Source organism: Leptosomus discolor, chromosome 3, assembly GCF_034619465.1.
Source record: "Leptosomus discolor isolate bLepDis1 chromosome 3, bLepDis1.hap2, whole genome shotgun sequence".
NCBI lineage: Eukaryota > Metazoa > Chordata > Aves > Leptosomiformes > Leptosomidae > Leptosomus > Leptosomus discolor.
The window spans coordinates 29,389,834-29,408,885 of NC_141393.1; the positions used below are offsets into that span (position 1 = coordinate 29,389,834).

Below are 19,052 nucleotides of genomic sequence, written 5' to 3' on the forward strand. Positions count from 1 at the left end.
CTCTATTCATCCTGTAAAACCATCGAGTAAGTATTGGATTGATCTGACACTAAATACTTGCCCAGTAATTTTTCACTTGCATTCTCAGGTTTATCTGTTTGCTTGTCTGTTTGTCTGTGACTTTCCTATCCAGTGTATGTAAATTGTTTTGCGCTTGGTGGCTGACTCTGCAGTTTCTTTGGCAGAAATGCTTTTCAGACAACTTCTTGGGTTTCTGTCCAGAAAGGGGAAATAAGGGAGTTCAGAAAGTGCATAAAATACTGCTGAAAGGTAGTACTGCCCCACTTTGATAGAGATAAGAAGCTTTGCTTCAGAAAATAAAAAGAAAAGGTATCCCAAATAAAGGAATGCCTGAAAAGGATCTCATTCTGCTAACTGGACTTAGAGCTATGAATCCAGTTTTATTTGTTGTATTGCTTTGTCTCTTTTACTTGAACCATGAAACTTTTCCAAGAGGTGCTGTTCTGTTGTGTAATTTCAGGGTGTCATAAAATTAGGCTTTACTTGCTGAATTGCTCTTCACAGTGGGATTGCTGCTTCATACGGGTTTGTAGACCTTCAGTGGAGAAGCAGTGTTGGGTGATGGGATGTTCGGAGATGCAGATCAATGTAAGTCAATGTCTCATGATTGCAGACTCCCTGTGCTGCTATACAGAGGTGCACGGTTTGGGGTTTGTTGTTTTTTTTTTTTTTTCCTCAAATAGGGTGAAATGCACAGTGTAGCACACCTACCCAGCTGCCTTGCACATCGGAACACTTCAAAGGCAGAGAAGTTTCGTGGCTGAACACGCTGTTTGCTTTGTGCGTTGAGCTGCACACACGTGGCCTCTGACTCGGCGGCTGTCAGTGGCTCACCCAGTGTGCGCAGGATTTTCCAGCAAGAGCTGCTGCGCTGGCACCGCGCTGCTCCCCTTCCAGGTACAATTCCTAAGGAACTCACCTATACGTAGACCACAAGGGACAGAGGTTACAATGTATATACAGTTAACACAATTGTAAATATTTTAAGTAGGATGTGGGAACAGGTTCTAGACTAGTCCTCGCTGTTCAGTGTAACTGGCTCATTAAATTTTTTCAAGCCTCCTGGTATCGGGTGTGTCTCTTAAAGCGCTAAGCCCCGCCTGGGCAGCGGCGAAGAAAAATACTGAAAACGTGACCCCAGGCATTGCAGCTCGAAGGGAGAAGGGACGAGCCCGCCGGGCTAAGCGGCCGTACCCACCTCGGCACCAGCGGGGGCAGCGGGGCCGCCCGAGCGCCGCCGGGGCCGGGCGGTGGGACCGGGCGGGTGGGGCTCTGGCACCGGAAGCCGGCGGGGGCCGGAAGTGGGCGGGGCGAGCGGCGGCAGAGCGGTGGCAGCCGCCATGAGCTGCCTGCGGGAGGAGGATGACCCGTACGTGGTGGAGGAGCCCAGCGACGAGGAGCGAGCGCTCAGCAGGTGCTGGAGAGCCCCCGGGGCGGCCCGTCGCTGCCCTGCCTGGGGCGGGCGGGCTTGGAGGGGCGCTCCGTCCCGGCGGCAGCGGGCCGCCGCTCCCCGCTGTCGCCTGGCGTCTCCTGGCTGGGGTCCGGAGAGGCTCCGCGGGGCCCGGCCGGGCGGGTGCGGGGCTCCGCGGGCAGCGAGGCCGGCGGTGCCCTGCGTTGGGCGGCGGGGCTCCCTCACGGCCCCGGGCGCTGGGTAGGGCCGCGGGGTCCCGTCCGAGGGGCGGTCCGAGGGTTGCCTCGCTACCGCTGCGGCGAGTTGCTTCCTTGAAGCGGGTGCATTTACATCTCCAGCCCTACAAGTGCCAGCGTGTGAGCAGATTCCTGCTCCGCGCGGCGCCTCTGTGGGCAGCGCTGCAGCGGCGTCGCGGCAGGCCGCAGCCGGTCGGCTGAAGCTCCTCCGCTTTAAAACCAGAATTTTAACACCCAGCAAGCTAATAAAACATTTTAATAACTACTTTTCCCATAAATAAACGGATAAGTGCTTCCCAGTGCTTCCACACAATGCAGATGTTCGTTCTCCAAATGACTCTGTGTTCTAAGCTGGTTATCATCATTAGATGTGTATCGCTTCCATATTTGTAGCTCGGAAGATGAAGTGGATGTGCTCTTACATGGCACTCCCGACCAGAAGCGGAAGCTGATACGGGAGTGCCTGACTGGGGAGAGTGAGTCTTCCAGTGACGATGAGTTCCAAAAGGAGATGGAGGCAGAACTGACCACCACCATGAGGACTATGGAAGGCAAATGGACATCACCAGAAATGGGTAAATTGCATTTAACAGCTGCCTGCGTATGAAATTGTCTGTCAAGTGGTGTCCAGTTAAGACGTGAGGTTAATGGCTAGAGAGGTGGTGTGCGTGGTGACAGCTCAGTGCTGTTTGAGGCCTACGGAAAAACCTTAAAATGACTGATCGTGTCTGCAGAACCGGTGACAAGGTGCCACTTCAGTGAATGCGTCTGGTTCATCTTTTCTAAGACTTCGATTTTGGTGTTTCTGAACTTCTGATTTCTTGCTTTAATATAATTTCTCGTTGTTAAATCAGTCCCCTTTTTTCCCGGTAGCTCTTTCTTTTAAGTTGTTCTTTCACATATATATAGAAGTCTTTCGAGCAGGTAGCGGACTCTTGTACTTCGTCTAGTGGCTCCGGGCAGCTCTCAAGATTCAGAGCCCATCTTGAAGAAAGAAATAGCATATGGTAGATTGAAATCCCAAATCAGCTGGGGAAAAAAGTCAAGAAAAATATTAATCTCTTCCTCCCTTAGCTGCTTATAATTGTTACATCAAATAGTAAAGCTGTATTAAAGACAGATGTGTTCTGGAGTTCACATACTATGGCTGCAAGAGATGGATTGCTTTGGCATTTGAAGGGTGTGTGTTCTTTTTACCTATTACCAAACACCTTAGTTTCATGGAGAGTCAGCATAGTGCTCACTTTAATTGGGACGTCACTCTGCATCCAGCAGGTTTATTAGGTTTACCTATGTTAGTGGGCAAGTCTGGACTTTAGGTTTAGGTTGTGCAATTAAGAAGATGTAGCGATATTTATACCACCGTATCCATCCGGCTCAGAATAGGATTTGTGGTGCAGACTGGCAGTGACACATGGGCTTGGCGATTCTTCTAGGTCTTTTTTGAACTTCTGTGGCCCTGAAATTTTGGGGGATTTTTTTAGTGAATTTTGTTGTAATCAGAGTTTGTGAAACAATGTGCTGCACCTGTATTTGTTTCACTTGAGTGAAGATTTGTGGAGTGTCTGAGATTGTGTGGATTATATAGGACAGAGGCAGGTGTATCGGATGTGGTGTCCTCTGTGTCTAAAGGGAGTGTAACTTGGGAGAACTGTTCCTTTGAACTGTACCTGAGGTTCATCTCAGAGGGAGTGAGCAGCTTTGCTCTGAGAGAGCACCTGTAAATGAAGTAACATAAGCAATGTTGATGATCAGGACGTGGGAAAAACTTGGGAGAGCTGTTACTTAACACACCCAGATAAGCAGAGCACTGTTGGATAGAATAATTTGGAAACAAAGGTTTGTTCAGGGCTGTATACTTGCTGTCCTATTGGTGGGGTGTTCTTACCACGTCTCTCTCTGATTTCACACACAGGTACTTCCTCAAGCACTGGGCAGACTGGACCTGCCACCACTTCAAAATACTATGATGACATTTACTTTGATTCTGATTCAGAGGATGAAGATAAAATAGGTAAATGACTGAGGGGAGGGAAGGGAGATTTTACAGTAGCACTTTCTTCTCAGATCCTGTAGAATCCTCCAGGGGAGGCAAGGGCTGTTCCTGAAGGCGGCCTTTTGGGGGGAATTACCAGGCTGTATCATCTCAGTGTAGTTCCTGCAACTGTATGATGTATCCCTGTGTATGTAAGGTGTGTCAGTGCTTCAGCGTGGTGCGTTTGGAGGAGAGATGAGCTAGACCTTTCTGTTTTAGTTTAGATTTATTGCAAGTATGGAAAAGGCAAAACCTGATATTTTGGTCTTTTAAGTAGAGAATCATTGTATGTCTGATGGATGTAACATGTGCCTGCACACATCCTTCCAGTTACACAGGATACCCGGAAAAACAGAAAACATCAGCAACGTCAGATTCTTTCCAATGATGAACTGCTATATGACCCAGAAGAAGACAGTAGAGATCAAGAGTGGGTAGACTCACAGAGGAGGGGGTAAGAGACCATAAATATTTGAATTGTAGGATGCTTAACATAAACTGAGAAATTTAAATTAAAATGGTGAATATAGAGAAGAAGCCTTTGCTGTCAACTCCATGCAGTGAAAATATTTTTTATTTAGAATTTACAGCATACGAAATTAAAAGCCTGTGAAATTTTTATGTGTATGCAGTGGAAGTTGAGTCTTCAAAATTGCACAATTCTAAAACTTGCAGTTTTTTAAAAGCAAGACTTCCTAGTTCTGTAAGCCAGTTTTGTCTGTAGATCTCATCTAAATGGCTGAAAATGTTGCAAGATCCATTGATTGCTAAATTAATATCTGTTCCTGCTAAATATTGTATTTCTAGTTTTGGAAAACTTTGAATTTAGCAAGCCACAAAATATTCAGATAAAATAGGAACACCACAAAGCTGCTTTACCAAGGGGTTTTTGAAGGGTGAAGTAGAAAAATGGTTGTTGCAGCAGAAGTAAAATTCTCCATGTAAATCTGTTGAAAAGGATAACAGTAATGTATATTGCCTGCAGAGATTGCCTCCTTGTCAGAGGAGAGGTTTATTAGGCACAAATTCTCATGCCAGGTGTATTTGTCTCACCAAATGAAAATTCTCTGCACAAAGTAAATGAAAAGATACTGGTACACGTTTTTTCCCCCTGGTTTATTTATTTATGTGCTTCGAGTTAGCGAAAAAGGTGTCCAGAAGGAGCCAAATATTAATTGGTGTATTTTAATACAAAAAAGGTTTGACAGTTGAATTGATATGCCCGACAGTGAGGGCATGTAATTTCACTTTTTGTCTCGCCTTCCTCCTCTCTCGAATGGGTAGGTACCGTAACCAAAGAAGAGCGCCAGTGCCGCAGCAGCAGCAGGCAAAACCTTCAGCGGTCCCAAACAGCGATGCTGTTTTGAATTGCCCTGCTTGCATGACAACGCTGTGCCTGGACTGCCAGAGGTAATCGGGGAACAAAAAGGGTCTTTTTGTAATGTCTTTTTTAGTTAGTGTTATTTTTAGTGTATTGAAGTTGATTTGATCAAGTCTGTCTTGTGAGGTGGTGCTAATAAAGAATCAGACGGAGGGGTGAATGCTAGTTTGTAAGAATGATGGTCAGTTTAACCTGCAACACGGAGATGAGGAAGAACAGGGTAGAACTTTAGCGTAGTGCAGAAGATAAACTATTTTAAAAAAAAAATCATGGAGACTAAACAGGTGGTTCAGGCTGATACTTTTTTTAATATGTTGGCTTGACATTTAGAGGAATAAAATTATTCCAGGTTATTTTTGTGTAAAAGTGCCTTGTTTAGGGGAGGATTAAGCAAAATCATGATCGTGTATTCTTACTTGGTTTGAGGCTTAGCAGTTGTGGTTTTGGGTATAGCTCCATTTAAAAGTGCCTGGAAAGCATTTAGGTGAAAATCCGTAGTGTGTGTTCCGGCTCTCTGGTATCTGACTGCTCTGCAAACCTAGCTAGTACTGCTAACCCGTGCTAAGAAGAGGACTCTGCAACTGGGGATAAAGGAGAAAGAAATCTTGTGAAATGAGGAATAAACTACCTCTCATTTACTGAGTACTGTTGGTGATTGAGGACGAAATTCCACAGCAGCCTAAAACTATCTAAGTACTGGGTGCTGTTTCTCGCTCACTTCTCTTTGCTGGCTCTGGTACTCCATGACCCTGTTACATAGTTAAGTATTTCAGTTTGCTAAGCTGACAGAAAATGATCCATTTTTATTGTCAGACTGGGCTTTTGTGGGTTTAATAATCTGCAATAGCTCAGCACAGCGTTACACAAGCAGTAAGGCCAGTGGTGGTCAAGACAGGACTCCAGCAGCCACCTGTTCTGTTGGTTTAGGCTGCTGTAAAACTGAGAGACATTGTGTTGAAGTGAATTGAACTGTAGCCCTGAGTTTTGCTACGTACTCCGGCTGTGCAGTTGTTATAGTGATGACAGCTGAAAATACATCTTATATTTTATTATAGACGTGCTTTTTCAAGTGTGATGTGTCAATGTTTGTTATTTATAAATAAGGAATTTCAGGCTTGCAAGACATTTTAGGATATAAATGCCAATAGTTGAGTCATTTGTGCTCACGACTTCATGACCTTTTGCCTATCATCAGCTATACATAGCAATGCGTAATTCTGTAGTACCAACACCATTGTACTGCGGGGTGTTTGTTTCAGCAAGAACCAGCATGTTTTTGAAAATGCCTTAAAAACAAGACAGATGGCTACAATTACTTTTTTTAATGATTTTTGTAGTGGTGAGTTTTGTTCTGTTTATAAAACTTCATATGTATTTGGCTTTTAGCCCTTTGGCGTGGTACTTCCAATCTTTAATCCCATTTTCAGTGACGATAACCAATTTCTTGGAAGCAGAGTTTTGCTGATGGTGCGTGACTTGCATTTTCTTCCCTTCTCTGTAGACATGAGTCTTACAAAACACAATATAGAGCAATGTTTGTGATGAACTGCGTTGTTAACAAAGAAGAAATTCTGAAATACAGAAAGAAGCTAAAGAAAAGAAATAAGAAAATGAAGCACAGCAAAGAAACTACCTCTGTACAATCAAATCAAGAAGAGGAGGAAGTGTATCATCCAGTGTTATGTACTGAATGCTCAACTGAAGTGGCAGTAATGGATAAAGATGAAGTTTTTCACTTCTTCAATGTTCTAGCCAGCCACTGCTAATGTGTAAAAGCAGGGGAGAAAAATCCTGCCCTGTTTTGAGACTGTGTGAAGCATCAGAAACGCAGGCATGTTAGCCTTTTTTAAATACGGTCTTTTAAATGTACGTTTTCATCAGAGAACTTTACAAGGATCAGATTTTTGCAGTTTATGAAGGGCACACAGTTAACTGCGTACATCTGAGAGCAATATTCTTTCATGCTGTCAGGTGGTTGCATCATTTAAAATTTTGTAAATAGAATGTAAATCTGTGTATGATGATCATTCCCTGTGTATATACTACCCATTATCTCAGTACGTATTAGAACAGGTGTTTAGAATAAATACTGCATAGTAACTGCTTCTCCATGGCTGCCTTGCTCATTTCTATGGCACGTGGTAAATAAACAGCTCTCAGCTGGGATGTTGGGCTTCTTTAGGCTGGTGTTCTTGGGTGGATTTTCACACAGGTAGGTTTGATAAACAAGGAGTTGTCATATTTGGATTTTTGGCCTATTAAGTTCTCAAGAAAATGGAAACTTGTATTTATACAGAGTGGAAGATTAGCTTATATTGAGTTTGCTAGCATGGATCATTTCAATGAACATTAATGCTTAGCGATAGAGTTAAGAGGGTTTAATGTAAATATGTATATGAGGAAAATACTTTTTCTGTTGTCATTTTTCCTTATGATGGCACATTTTAAGAAGAAATTTATGGTCAGATCTGTGACCATAGAGCTAGTTTGTATACTTCTTCTGGTTTTTTAGTACGTTTACAGCTTCTTTATGGAAGCATAAAGAGCTTCTGCTACTTGATATTTAGACTTCTTGCTCAGTCTATGAAGCCACTGCAATGTTAACAATGGGTCCTTCCCTCCCTTCCTCCAGGCATGCTCCCAAGAGGTGAACTCTTGTTTTTTATTAGTAAGTAACGTCTCCTCTTTACAGCCTGGTGTTTTTTTGACACTGCACTTTGAAGTAGGCCCGTATTTATGCTTTTTCTTTTAATAATACTAGGAGTAATTTGTTACATGTCCTTTGAGGAACTGTCAGAAATATTTAAGCTGAGGGAGGTAGGAAGGACATGCTGCTTTTGTGCCTTAGATGATAATAAAGTCTTGTGACTCTTCCATTACCTTTTATAGTCCCTGGTGCTATATTTTACTAACCTACACACACTCACTCTACACAGTGTTACATGAGATTAGGAAGAAAAAAACGCGTTGGTGGTTCTGTCAGAATTACATGAGGAAAACATTGACTTATGATTTTCAAGTCAGCAGAAACGTAACCTCTGCTTGATCAAGCAGAGAACTGTTGAGGCAGCTGCTGAACACTTGGTTGGCTGGTGTGGTGGTCCTTCCTCTGCATGTGCAACCTACGATCAAAATTGAGCCATACTTGTTTTGAGGCTTGGGATCTGCGTGAGATAAGATCTCAACCTCGTCTTTGCTACCTACAGTCAGACTGATGAGTGGAGTGTCTGGCTTACATACTGATAGCTACAGGATCATCTAAAGTGGGGTAAATGGTTACTGTGTGCCGTGAGCCAAGAGGTGTATATGGAAATTCTGAACGTACAAAGAACTGTTTCTTACTAGCAGAAGTGTGGAGGAGCAGATGTGATAGACAGTCTGTGCTGTGGGGCCTGCTTGCCTTGATGTGGCTGTCTTCACGTTCCAGGTGAGGCTTGAAGGCTCTGTGTAGCCCCAGGTTAAGGGTTTTTAGCACGTGGGAATGTAGTTCAAGGGCTCAAGCGTCGATGCCGGTGGTAGCAGGAGGAACCATAGGTGATGGCAGTCCCTAAGCAGGGGCAGAATGGAGCTGGCAAAGGAGGGGAAACTATACAGAGGAGTATTGTCAATCTTGTTACGGGGCTAACTAGCAAAAAACCTCATTAGTATCCACATACTGAAAAGGTGTAAGGGGCCTGGGTGCCACCAGGTGGGTTAGGGCAGATGTAGCAGGAGATTTCAAAGCTGGCATGCCTCTTCACATTACCTTTCCTCTAGTGTCAGGTACTTGCTGCTGCTTCTTGCTTGCCTTATCACTTGAATTGCAGAGCTTCTTGTTAGGAAATGTAAGAGCAGGCAGGATGGGACTCGTTTGCCCCACATTGATAATGTTTTTGCAGCTCTGAATGGGAGTAATGCCTGTATTGCCCCACTTGTCCTTGAACTTTGTATGTGTTTATACAGAAAGGAGGCTTTCACAATTACCATCACTTTTTCAAGCAGCCACACCAACACAAGACTCCTTCAGCAGCAACTGCAACACACAACAGCGGTCTTGGATAGGGATAACAGCTCCTGTAGCCAGTTGTGTGGAGGTATTAACTGTGTGAATGCTGTCATTTCTTGTAGTGAAATAAATCTGTATAGATAAAGCGTGTCTAAATGTCTTCTGGTTGAGTTAAATCCCTTTTCAGATTCTGCCAGACAAACCAGTACAGTCTTCAGTTGTCTCTGCCAGCTAGTTTTCTTCTTCACAGTTACCTCCTGGTACTGTAGTTGTATTTTGCATCTGTGTAAATAATTCATATGTGCATCCTCCTGTGACTGTATTTCCTCGTTTTTCATTGTACTTTAGTACGAGTGAAGGTAGGGGTGGAGTGGCTGCAAGAACAGAATCACACCGCTGAGTGACATAATTGCAAATCGATTTACTAAGCACGGCGGGTAAAGTGAGTTAATACCAGTTTCTAATCCATGGTGTGCATTCTTGGCCTGGAGGCCCTGGCTGGTGGCCTGGCCCCGGTGCCTAGTGGTTGCACCTCATGCTCCGCTCTCATGGTGCCTGATTATTGCATATGACCCCTTCCAGACGGCTTTCAGCTAGTGCCTTCTGAACTGGAGGGCTGCTATAAGCTGCCAGCAGCCTGCAGTCCCAGGCGAGGCTCTGGGAATTTCTCCTTATCCGAGGCCAATTAGCAGTCATGGCAGAGATCTCCCATGCTCTCTGGTCTCTGGCTCCACATGCCAGGGACATGTTTTACTGGTGGGCTTGGTAGAGTTAGGATAATGGTTGGACCTGATGGTCTTAAAGGTCTTTTCCAACCAAAATGATTCTATGATTCTACATCTTATGGAAGTGCAAAGTCAGCAACAGTTATGGTGAGCAGTTGATCTATTGCCTCTTTATTTTTCCCATTCATATGGGATTAATCTAGTCAGAGTTGGCTGATGTTGAGGTCTCATTTATCTGAGCCATGTTTTTGGATGGGCTTTACCCTCTGACAACTGAAGGCATTGCAGCCTCCCGCAGAACACTTTTAACACACTTCCTGTGGGCCCTGCTGAGCAGAGTCCTTGGGTCTTCTGTAATTCCCAGAACATCAGTTTAGATTAAATAGGATGACAGAAAATAGGCTGCAGCACCAACTCCTAGGTATGGCTCAGGCGGGCAGTTTACTCCAGGTTCACGGTCAGCCATGCAATGTAACCAGACCAGGCATGAACCGCCACACGCTGCTGGACTTCAGCGTTTGGCGGGGCGCGATGACACCGCTGCGCTGGTGTGGGCCTCCGCTCTGCCCCGGCATTCAGCGCTGGACGGAGCCTCGCTGGCGGCTCGCAGCGAGCCAGAGGGCCCGTGCGAGGCGCGGTGCCCCTGTGCGGCCTGCTGCCTGTGAGAGACCCGCAGGCCCCAACGCCGCCATTTCGGGGGACAGGGGCCTCCTGGGCGCGGGGCGGGGCCCGGCTCGGCGGCGGCGGGAGGGCGGGCCCCGGGCTGCCCCCGCCCCCCGTCTCTCTCCGTTCGGCCTGGGCCCGGCGCAGGGCCACTGGCGGGCGGGGAGAGCGCGGGGCGCGCCATGGCGCTGGGCTCGGCCTGGAAGCAGATGTCGTGGCTGTACTACCAGTACCTGCTGGTCACCGCGCTCTACATGCTGGAGCCCTGGGAGCGCACCGTCTTCAGTATCCTTCTAGCGGGCGGGGCCTGGCGGGGCGGGCGTCTGTGTGCGCGGCGTTGGGGGGCCGGGGGGCTGCCCTCTCCCCGCCGCGTCGTGCTCGGCGGCGGCTCCGGGGCCGCGGGGCGGATGTGGCGGCCCCGCTGGCCGTGCCACCGCCTCCCGGCGGGTGCGGTGCTGGGGGGGCGAGCCGGTGCCGGGAAGCGCCTGGGCCGTGGCCATGCTGAGGGCGGGTCACCACGGCGGGGCTTTCTGGGGGTGAGGGCCGAGGGGCGGCGGGGCCAGAGCCGGGCCGGGCCGTGGCGGGGGGCAGCCGGCCTGGGCCGCCGAGCGCGGCCGGTGCCCGCGGCGGGCAGGGGAGCGGCAGCCTCTGGGCGGAACTGGGGCTTGTCCACTCCTCGCAGGCAGGGGCTGAAGCTCCTCACCTCCGCCAACTAACGTGCTGCCCAAGTTGGGGAATACACCTCGTGCTGGCGTTCCGCATCCTGTCCCTGGGCGTCTGGCAACCCAGTCCATTTCTCCTCGGGCATAAGTTGATCTCTCGAAGTTACTTCTCCTTTAATTTTTCTTCCGTAGAGTTGTGGTAGTTCCTTCTCCTGTCTTTTGCACTGAAATCACAAGCTTTCTGTTAAGTACAGGTGTCTTTCATGACTTCTTTTGTATTTTTGCCTAGTGGAAAGTGAATGTGCACGCTGCAAAACCTTGCAAGCTTATGTTTGCGAGATGCTTTGTCACATGGTTTTTATTAGATTAGTATTTAATCCTCGAGCTGGTAGGTTTGCTTGGCTCTTTTGGTGTGGAAGAACTTGACAGATGCTTATGTGAAGCTATCTGTATAAAGACTTTTTATAGGTTTGCTTCTTTAACCAGCCCTTTCATGCAGGCGGTGTATTCTCTCAAGTGTTATTATGGCACCACAAGTATTTTTCTCTTAACTGGCTGTTTTCATCTTGACTTAAAATGACATCTCATATGAATGACCCTGAGCTATCTGAAATTAATGTAGAGAGGCAGAGACAAATTAACCAGAACATTAAAAAAGAGGAGAGTGTAAGTAGGTAGTGAGAAGCTGCTTTTACAGAGAGACTGGTCAGTTTTTAAAGGAACTCATAGTTGTTCTATAAAAGTGGTTGCCCAAGTTACAGCTGTGAAGTGGAGATAACTTACAGTTTCTCTTTTCTAGTATTTGTAGACTTAACTCTGCACAATTGTTTAAGTAGGGGTTCTTGCCTTCAAAATGTTGTGTTCCTTGCTGACATACCTTCCTCTTTTTATGCCATGCTTGTATCACTGAGGAAACTTCACCTTTATTTTCCTTGCAATTATATTAGCCATGAGTGTTTTTTTTCATTTGTGTTAACCAAGCAGCTTTTCAACTTGTGCAAAATAGTTAAGGGAAGTGTGTATGCATGTTTATTTTTATAAAAAGCTAATAATGCAGTGGAGTAATTGCCATTTAACTTACAAATGTCATGAGCGGTACAAGTATCACTCACGATCTTGGGTTGGCAAAACTGGTTTTTGTCCTCAAACTGGATGCTTTTGACATTGGTGGGCTAGGTCTGTCGGGTGTGGTGCAGATGTGGTGCAGACGCAGTGGCTTTGGGAGCCAATGGCGTGTGGCTCTGCTGCGTGTCTCACTGCTGCTTGTGCTCCAGAATCACATGTGAGTGCTCATATGGAAACGTGGATTTATGAGTTGACCTTCGTTTTGGTATCTCTTACTGTATGATCTTCTGGGACTAAAAATAAACCAAGCAGCTGGTATGCTCTAATAAGCACGACTAATACCTCTGCTCTGCCATGGGGAAGTCGGTCATGGAGCATTTGTTACCTGCATGCTGTGGTGACTTGATTTCTTGAAGACGCAGAGCATGTGCGGCTCCTCCGGTTTCACCTGTGGAAACCGAGTACTGCTGCCCAGTGTTATCATGCTTGTTAATCTCCAATGCTTTTTATAGTGTTTCTGTGTAAGTTTACTGAATCTCTGCAGGTAGTTGGATCAAATCAACAGGTTATTATTAATTTTGAGTACTTTTGAATTTCTGAAACCTTAAACTGGGAATGGCATAATCTTTCAGTAATCTGATGCCATAATTTCTGTAGATAAAGCTTAAAGAACCTTGGCAAAGTTTTATGTATACGTTATAAGCTATCTTCTCACTTCTCTATATAAGTTTTACAAAAGGTCCCTGTGAGGAGTTCAACTAATAAAGTGGTCATCTTAAGATTGTTTAGCAGATAGCTTCATGTGATGTTTGTTTTGCGCTGTGAGCTGCTATAGTAAAGTACTAGCAAGTGTTTATTTAAGTATATGACTTAAAGCTGTGCTGATACTCTGAGGCTTTGTGAGCGAAATAATTAGAAAGGTGCATGTCATGATGTTACCCATACTTTTCACTCCCCCTGCAGTTTCTTTTTCCTAAGTGCCACCGAACAACATGTAAATTGAGCTGCTTGGCCATGAGGAAGGGTCTGAGCATGGCGTGCAGACGGAGAAATGAACCAAATAATATAGTGACTTAAAGCATCGAGGACACTGGTAGCTAGAAATGGATTTGAGGTTACCCCGAGGTTGTTACGGTAACTGTACAACTTTCACACCAAGTGTGTTTTGTGCATCGTAAATTAAATCTATTAGGTCATACTGTTCCAAGAAGTTGAGGTCAGCATCTGATGCTGTCTGCTTAAAAATGAATAGGTCATCCGGAAATAAGAACTCTTATTCAGTGCAGCCGCTCATATTATTGTGGTTTTTTGTTTTGGTTTGATTTTTTGAGATGGCTGACTTTTTTTCTGCTTGGCTGAAAGGGACTTGCTTAAGACCTAGGGAGATGCATGTAAAAACTCGTATAATCTCAGTGCCTGTTTTCTGTTCTACTTAGCCCTTCCCATACTTTGGCCTGTCCTCTTATGCCCGTGACAAGGCAGTGGATAGCTTGGTAGGCATCCTTCTGTAATTCAGCTGATGGTTCCTACCGGTGTTGTGGTTTCCAGTGTTCAGCTGGTTCTTCCTGTGGGTATGATTGCTGAATACAGTTGACCCCGTCTAATTTAAAAATGTAATGTTACAAGATAGTAACTAGAAAGTTTTAATGCTATAGTTATGTGATGTCTAATGCACTTTCTATTTCAAATGATTTTTTTTCCTCAACAGTAATTCAGATTCCATGCTAGTTTCCATTGTGGGAATGGCACTGTACACGGGCTATGTGTTCATGCCTCAGCACATCATGGCAATATTGCACTACTTTGAAATTGTGCAGTGATGAAGAACGTATTTTCAAGAAGTAACCGGGCTCTGAAATCTGGTCTGCAAAGAAGAATGAACCTCTTAGTTTTAACAAGACTTCTACCAATGTCAGAAAGACACAGTTACAACTCCGAAGATTAGGAAACGAGATATGTAGAGCAGGGACGTGAGGTGTCCCCTATGTTGTGTTCATTCCTTTTAATTTTACAAGATATGCCCTTGTATAGTAGTTTGTCTACTTTAACATTGTGATTGTACTTTGATATCAGTATTTTCTTAACTTTGTGACAGTTTCAATATTGCACTGTGAAAGCTTTTCTTAATTGTAATTTTGAGTAATCTTAATTGCCTTCTATTTTTAATCGGAAAGTCATCTTATTAAATGGGGCTTAAAGCTTTTGCTATTGTATGGTATGTATTTGCCTGGATATTTCTATTAATGCGTTTTGTAAGGAAATACATCTAGATTCGTATTAGAGACCTGGATATATTCATCTTAACGCTATTTACAGAAGTTAGTTTGTATGACTGAACTCAGGTGTACTGTTTGCTGTCCAAACCTTGTCAACAGTATAATTGTGCGTATCACCTAAATTTGGAATTATGAATTATTTCCAGTTTCTGTGTTTCACCTGTTGGAGGAGGGTGGGGGAGATGAGGCATTGAGGTGGAGTGAAGGCTGCATTCGTTGTTTGGAGTAGTGCTGTGGTTCTGGGCTCTACCTAGTGGGGAAAAAAGGACTTTTCTTTTCTGACATTGGCCCGTGTAAGGCTTTGGGATAGCACTTTAAATCAACCCTGTTTTTCTAGCTACCAATTCAATTGTACTTTTACAGGATGCTTTGTTATGTTCCAATGGTTATGGTTTCTGCTAATTTTCACTCAACAATGTAACTATGCCTAGGTTTTAAAGGGGTTTTCTATTGCTGCTAGTGTTCCAAACATGTTCTCGCTACAAATGACCAAAACAGAGGGGGGTTTAAATGGACTTGAGTTCCAACTACAGCAATAATTAGCTGAATACTTGGCTGAAGTCCTCTCCTTTTTTTTTTTTTTTTTTATAGGGATTTTTTTCAGTTTTGTATTCTGAAATGTAAGATGGTGACAACCTAACTTTCCTAAGTGGAGGATTTTTTTGTTGTTGTTGTTTAAAAAATAAAAGTTTAAAAGCAGAGCTTTGATGCAAAACTTTCTTTGAGAAGCTAATGTGTTGCTGAGTGCTGCTTGCTTTTCTCAGAACTTTCCAAAAGGCAAAAAATTATATTTGACCAAAGAATTTTGATTTTTTTGAATGGCCTAGTAATAATAGGTAATGTTATATCTTTTATGCAACTTCTGTTGAAATCAGGAACTATATCTGAGTTGTACAACTAAATTGTTGTCTTTTAAATTTATTTGATTTTCTCAAATGCACGCTCGTGAGAAAGGAGTATTTCCACCCCTATATTTATGAACTTCATGTGTATTTTATTCAAAACTGTTGTTGTCTTGGAGCTGTAAACAGTGGGCCTTAAAATTCTTCAGTGAACCCTAGCTTTACTGAAGTTGGTAGGAGTCTCCTACTAAATGAGTGCCTTTGCTTATGAATGACTGGCTGTCTAAACATAGGTAGGTTTTTGGGGTGGTGTTCAGTTTTGTGTTTGTTTTTTTTTTTAACATGTTCAGAGTTGTATGTGAGTATTTTCACTATATATGGAGGTAATGATAAGTTAACATATTCTTTTTGAAATAATGTAGCATAAATCCCTGCTGTCCATGGATCAAATTGGTACTGTGATGTTTCTTTGTGAACTACTACTGTGATTGATACACATCTACTGCTGAGAAGGGGTTTTAGTTGTATGGGGGCAGGGGGGAGCCCTTCTATGCTGTGGCATTAGGAACGTTAAAGATGATTTTTAATTGTGAAAGGTATTATGAAGAGGCTTTGATATACCGACTTTTATTAGCTGTCTGCTTTTTGTTGAGAAAGAAAGAGTGACCATAATCTCCAGTCATTTGCGTTACATTGGAGTGGGCTTGATCAATACACTTGAATTCAATATGCTAATTTGATACAGTCTTTTTCAGCATTTCTTTTTTTAATTATAAATCAAGAATCTCATAGTCTTGGACTGTTCTTTTAGATTCCTGATACTTTGTTAAAGATGGAATAATTTCATTAATAAAATACTATTATGTTACTAGAGTTTGAATTTCTAGAAGAAAGTTTCTGCAACTTGTCCTTTTCATAAAGTTGATCTAGTGAAGAGATGGTTCAAAGGATGATAGTTACGAAGCAAAGTAAGTTTTCTTTTTTTTAAAGTAAGGGTATTGGTAGGGATTTAATTATTTGAATTTGAATAATACATGAATTGTAAGACTACCAAGTTGTCTTCCCACTGCAGTCTGCTTTATTGCCATTTTAGTTGGGGGATCATATATTTCCTCCTTGTGACAGAACCGTAAGCTTTTTCTGTGCAAGCTGGAGGTCAAAGGTGGTTTAAATACCATTTGGAGGCAGCTGGTCAATTATGCTTCTGTTTAAACAGGGTGATAATAATTGAGCCATCAGTAATTTAGATAAAATTGGAAAAAATTGTGAGAAATGAAGGGAAAGAACCCCAAAACCTGAATGCCCTGCAAGTGGCTTTATGTTAGTCTTCTAATAGTAATAGCTCTTGGGGTTTAGATTGAGTCATCAGAAATAAGTGTTTAAAAATGCATTAGCTGTGTTACGGCTCAGCTGATAATACCAGCTCCATCCGCCAGCCCCTGCCTGCGGCCGGCAAAAGGTGTGGCCGGGCATCCCGCCCAGGTGGGATGACTGGCTGTGCTGGTTGCCCTGGCAGGAGCCCATGTAGCCTGTGGCTGTGGTGGCTTCCAAAGCCGGCTCTGCAGAGGCACCTTGGCTGACATGAGGGCTGGGTGCTGTAGAAATAATCACTAAAAACCTTTGCAGTAGGAGATGCCATAGCCAAACGAGGAAACTGAGGCATAGTATTGCAGAAAGCTGGTTGGAGCCAGAAATGGACCCAGGACACGAGTGTGCGTATGTCCTGGGTCGGTTACATTTATTGATATATATACATACTAATTTTTTTAATATATATATATATGCATGCACATATATATATATAAAAACTGTTTATTTCTTTATGTAGCAAACTAATTACGTAGCAATTAGTTTGTAGATGGAGGCTGGGGGGGCGTGGGATGTTCCAGTTTCTTAACTACCCTGTGAAGGAAAACACCAGAGAATCCGAAAACGAGACTTTCTTGGCAAAATATAACAATAAAATCATTAGTGCTTTTGTGTAAATATTCAAAATTAAAAAGAAATGGGCGTGAAAGGAGCATAGCACTGTAAAGGTGAATCTTGTGTGACAGAGGTGCGCTGTCTTACTGCGAATTGGTGCAGCTGGTACGATGTGAAGTGTCGCTGTTCCGTTCAGAGGCAGTAGTGAAGTGTGCATTAACAGATACTGAAGAAAGGGTTCCTGCTGTTGGCTGGCAACAAATAAAGTTATGTTGAGGTGAAGACACACAACTTGAAGAGATCTGATGCCATGGGATTAGTGGGCTGTGCACAAAGCTGTGGAAACAGCAGCCATACTCTGAAATATCAGAGCTGCATACCCTGGAGTTGGGACCCCAATAAAGATTTTCAGTGACAGAAGTTCCTTTCACCTGCTAATTTGCCTGTGTTTTCTACAACTGCTGTTGCAGGAAAATGGTTTCTTCCCCTCTTGCTGACATATCCTTACACCAATTGGATTTTTTTGTTGTTTTCTAAAGATAAAAGCATGAAGCTTTCTGTGTGGTTTACATGGTTTCTGTTTGATCTGCTAGGTCAGCCTTAAACGGCAGTCATCACTGGGTGCAATAGCTGCTGTCTTTTCTGCCTTTTGTTTGTGTAGTGATGGTTTATGGAGAAAATCTGGCATCAGGCCAGAGCTGGGTCCAACTACCTCTCCATGTAATGGGGAGAGATGAAATTCTAGATCTGATACAAATCCCAGTGTGGGATTTCAGCAGAAACCCCTCTGCTTTTTGTAGCCTTCAGTGTATCATCACAAGATCCCCACCCGTCTAAACTGTCATTGCGTGATTGAAGACTAAGAAATTACGAATATCCGCTCTCCCTGAGAGTTTAGCTAGATAAGAGTTGAACAAGGCCTTGATGTAAACCTGATTCAAACGCTGATCCGGTTTCTGAAGTATCATTAAAGCTGAACTTTTTCTTCACAGTAATTTTGCAATGGGAGCAGTTGTCTATCTCAAATGTTATGAGTACTTATGGTTAAATAAAATAGGGAACTATGTTATGCCATACCTTATCACTAAATGTTTAACACAATGTACAAAAGGTGGGAGGCGGCCTTGGCTGAAAGTTGGACTGTGTCAAGGCTGTGTTGCTGCTGCATCTCTTTGCAGTGCTCTGGATTCTGTGAGCCATCCAGCATGTACGCTTCACAGAATTTGTTTTATTCATGGGTGGACTTTTTGTTGTATTAAAAAACCAAACCCCAAACCAAACTAACTTTAAGGCACTGGCTAGCACTTTATTTTGTAGGTAGTACTGCTTATTTTAATAGTGAATAAGATGGTTATATACATGTGCAATTAATAAGCTGCATCTGTTTATGGATCAAGTATTTAGACTTTATAATATGAATCTACAGAAGCATGCTTTATTTTGGAAAGAACCCTGTCAAATATCAGAGACTCTTTGTTTTACGCTTGCAACAGTTCCCTAAGTTTTGCTGTTGCTAAGATTTGTCCCCTAGAGGCATATAACTCCTTGGCATTTTGGAGTCTGTTAAAGAGATTCCACTTTTCCTCTGTGGAGAAGACCCTCTGTTAGTGGCATTCTTCATTCTGGAGGAATTTTTAAATGAGTTACAGTGGTCTTATCTAAAATTAGTTCCTTATGTAAAATCAAAGGGAAGGTGCATGCAGTGGAATTGATACTAAGAGAGACTGGAAATGAAAATTTTGTTTATCTTGGGACAAGTGACAGGATGAACTAAGGGGTGAAAATTCTTTTTCACAGAGAACAAAATGTCTGTTCTCTGTGAAACTT

The 19,052-nt window shown here is 43.6% G+C and overlaps 2 protein-coding genes across 2 annotated transcripts; both read left to right on the forward strand.

Annotated features, from left to right (window-relative positions):
- The first annotated feature begins 1,356 nt into the window (after positions 1 to 1,356).
- Positions 1,357 to 7,193, forward strand: EAPP (E2F associated phosphoprotein). Its single transcript, XM_086462064.1, has 6 exons — positions 1,357 to 1,435; positions 2,062 to 2,243; positions 3,584 to 3,682; positions 4,034 to 4,157; positions 4,988 to 5,113; positions 6,586 to 7,193. The coding sequence occupies exons 1-6, from the start codon at positions 1,362 to 1,364 to the stop codon at positions 6,848 to 6,850; spliced, it is 870 nt and encodes a 289-aa protein (XP_086318190.1). The 5' UTR covers positions 1,357 to 1,361; the 3' UTR covers positions 6,851 to 7,193.
- Positions 7,194 to 10,616: 3,423 nt separating this feature from the next.
- SPTSSA (serine palmitoyltransferase small subunit A) lies at positions 10,617 to 16,175 on the forward strand. Its single transcript, XM_086462206.1, has 2 exons — positions 10,617 to 10,742; positions 13,901 to 16,175. The coding sequence occupies exons 1-2, from the start codon at positions 10,640 to 10,642 to the stop codon at positions 14,002 to 14,004; spliced, it is 207 nt and encodes a 68-aa protein (XP_086318332.1). The 5' UTR covers positions 10,617 to 10,639; the 3' UTR covers positions 14,005 to 16,175.
- The last annotated feature ends 2,877 nt before the right edge of the window (positions 16,176 to 19,052 follow it).

Bases quoted from the DNA above. Each gene is read 5' to 3' on its own strand.
- EAPP (XM_086462064.1), top strand. From the start codon at position 1,362: ATGAGCTGCCTGCGGGAGGAGGATGACCCGTACGTGGTGGAGGAGCCC. The intron at 1,436-2,061 runs GTGCTGGAGAGC...CCATATTTGTAG, and splicing joins GAGGAGCGAGCGCTCAGCAG to CTCGGAAGATGAAGTGGATG. The intron at 4,158-4,987 runs GTAAGAGACCAT...TCGAATGGGTAG, and splicing joins GTAGACTCACAGAGGAGGGG to GTACCGTAACCAAAGAAGAG.
- SPTSSA (XM_086462206.1), top strand. From the start codon at position 10,640: ATGGCGCTGGGCTCGGCCTGGAAGCAGATGTCGTGGCTGTACTACCAG. The intron at 10,743-13,900 runs GTATCCTTCTAG...ACAGTAATTCAG, and splicing joins CTGGGAGCGCACCGTCTTCA to ATTCCATGCTAGTTTCCATT.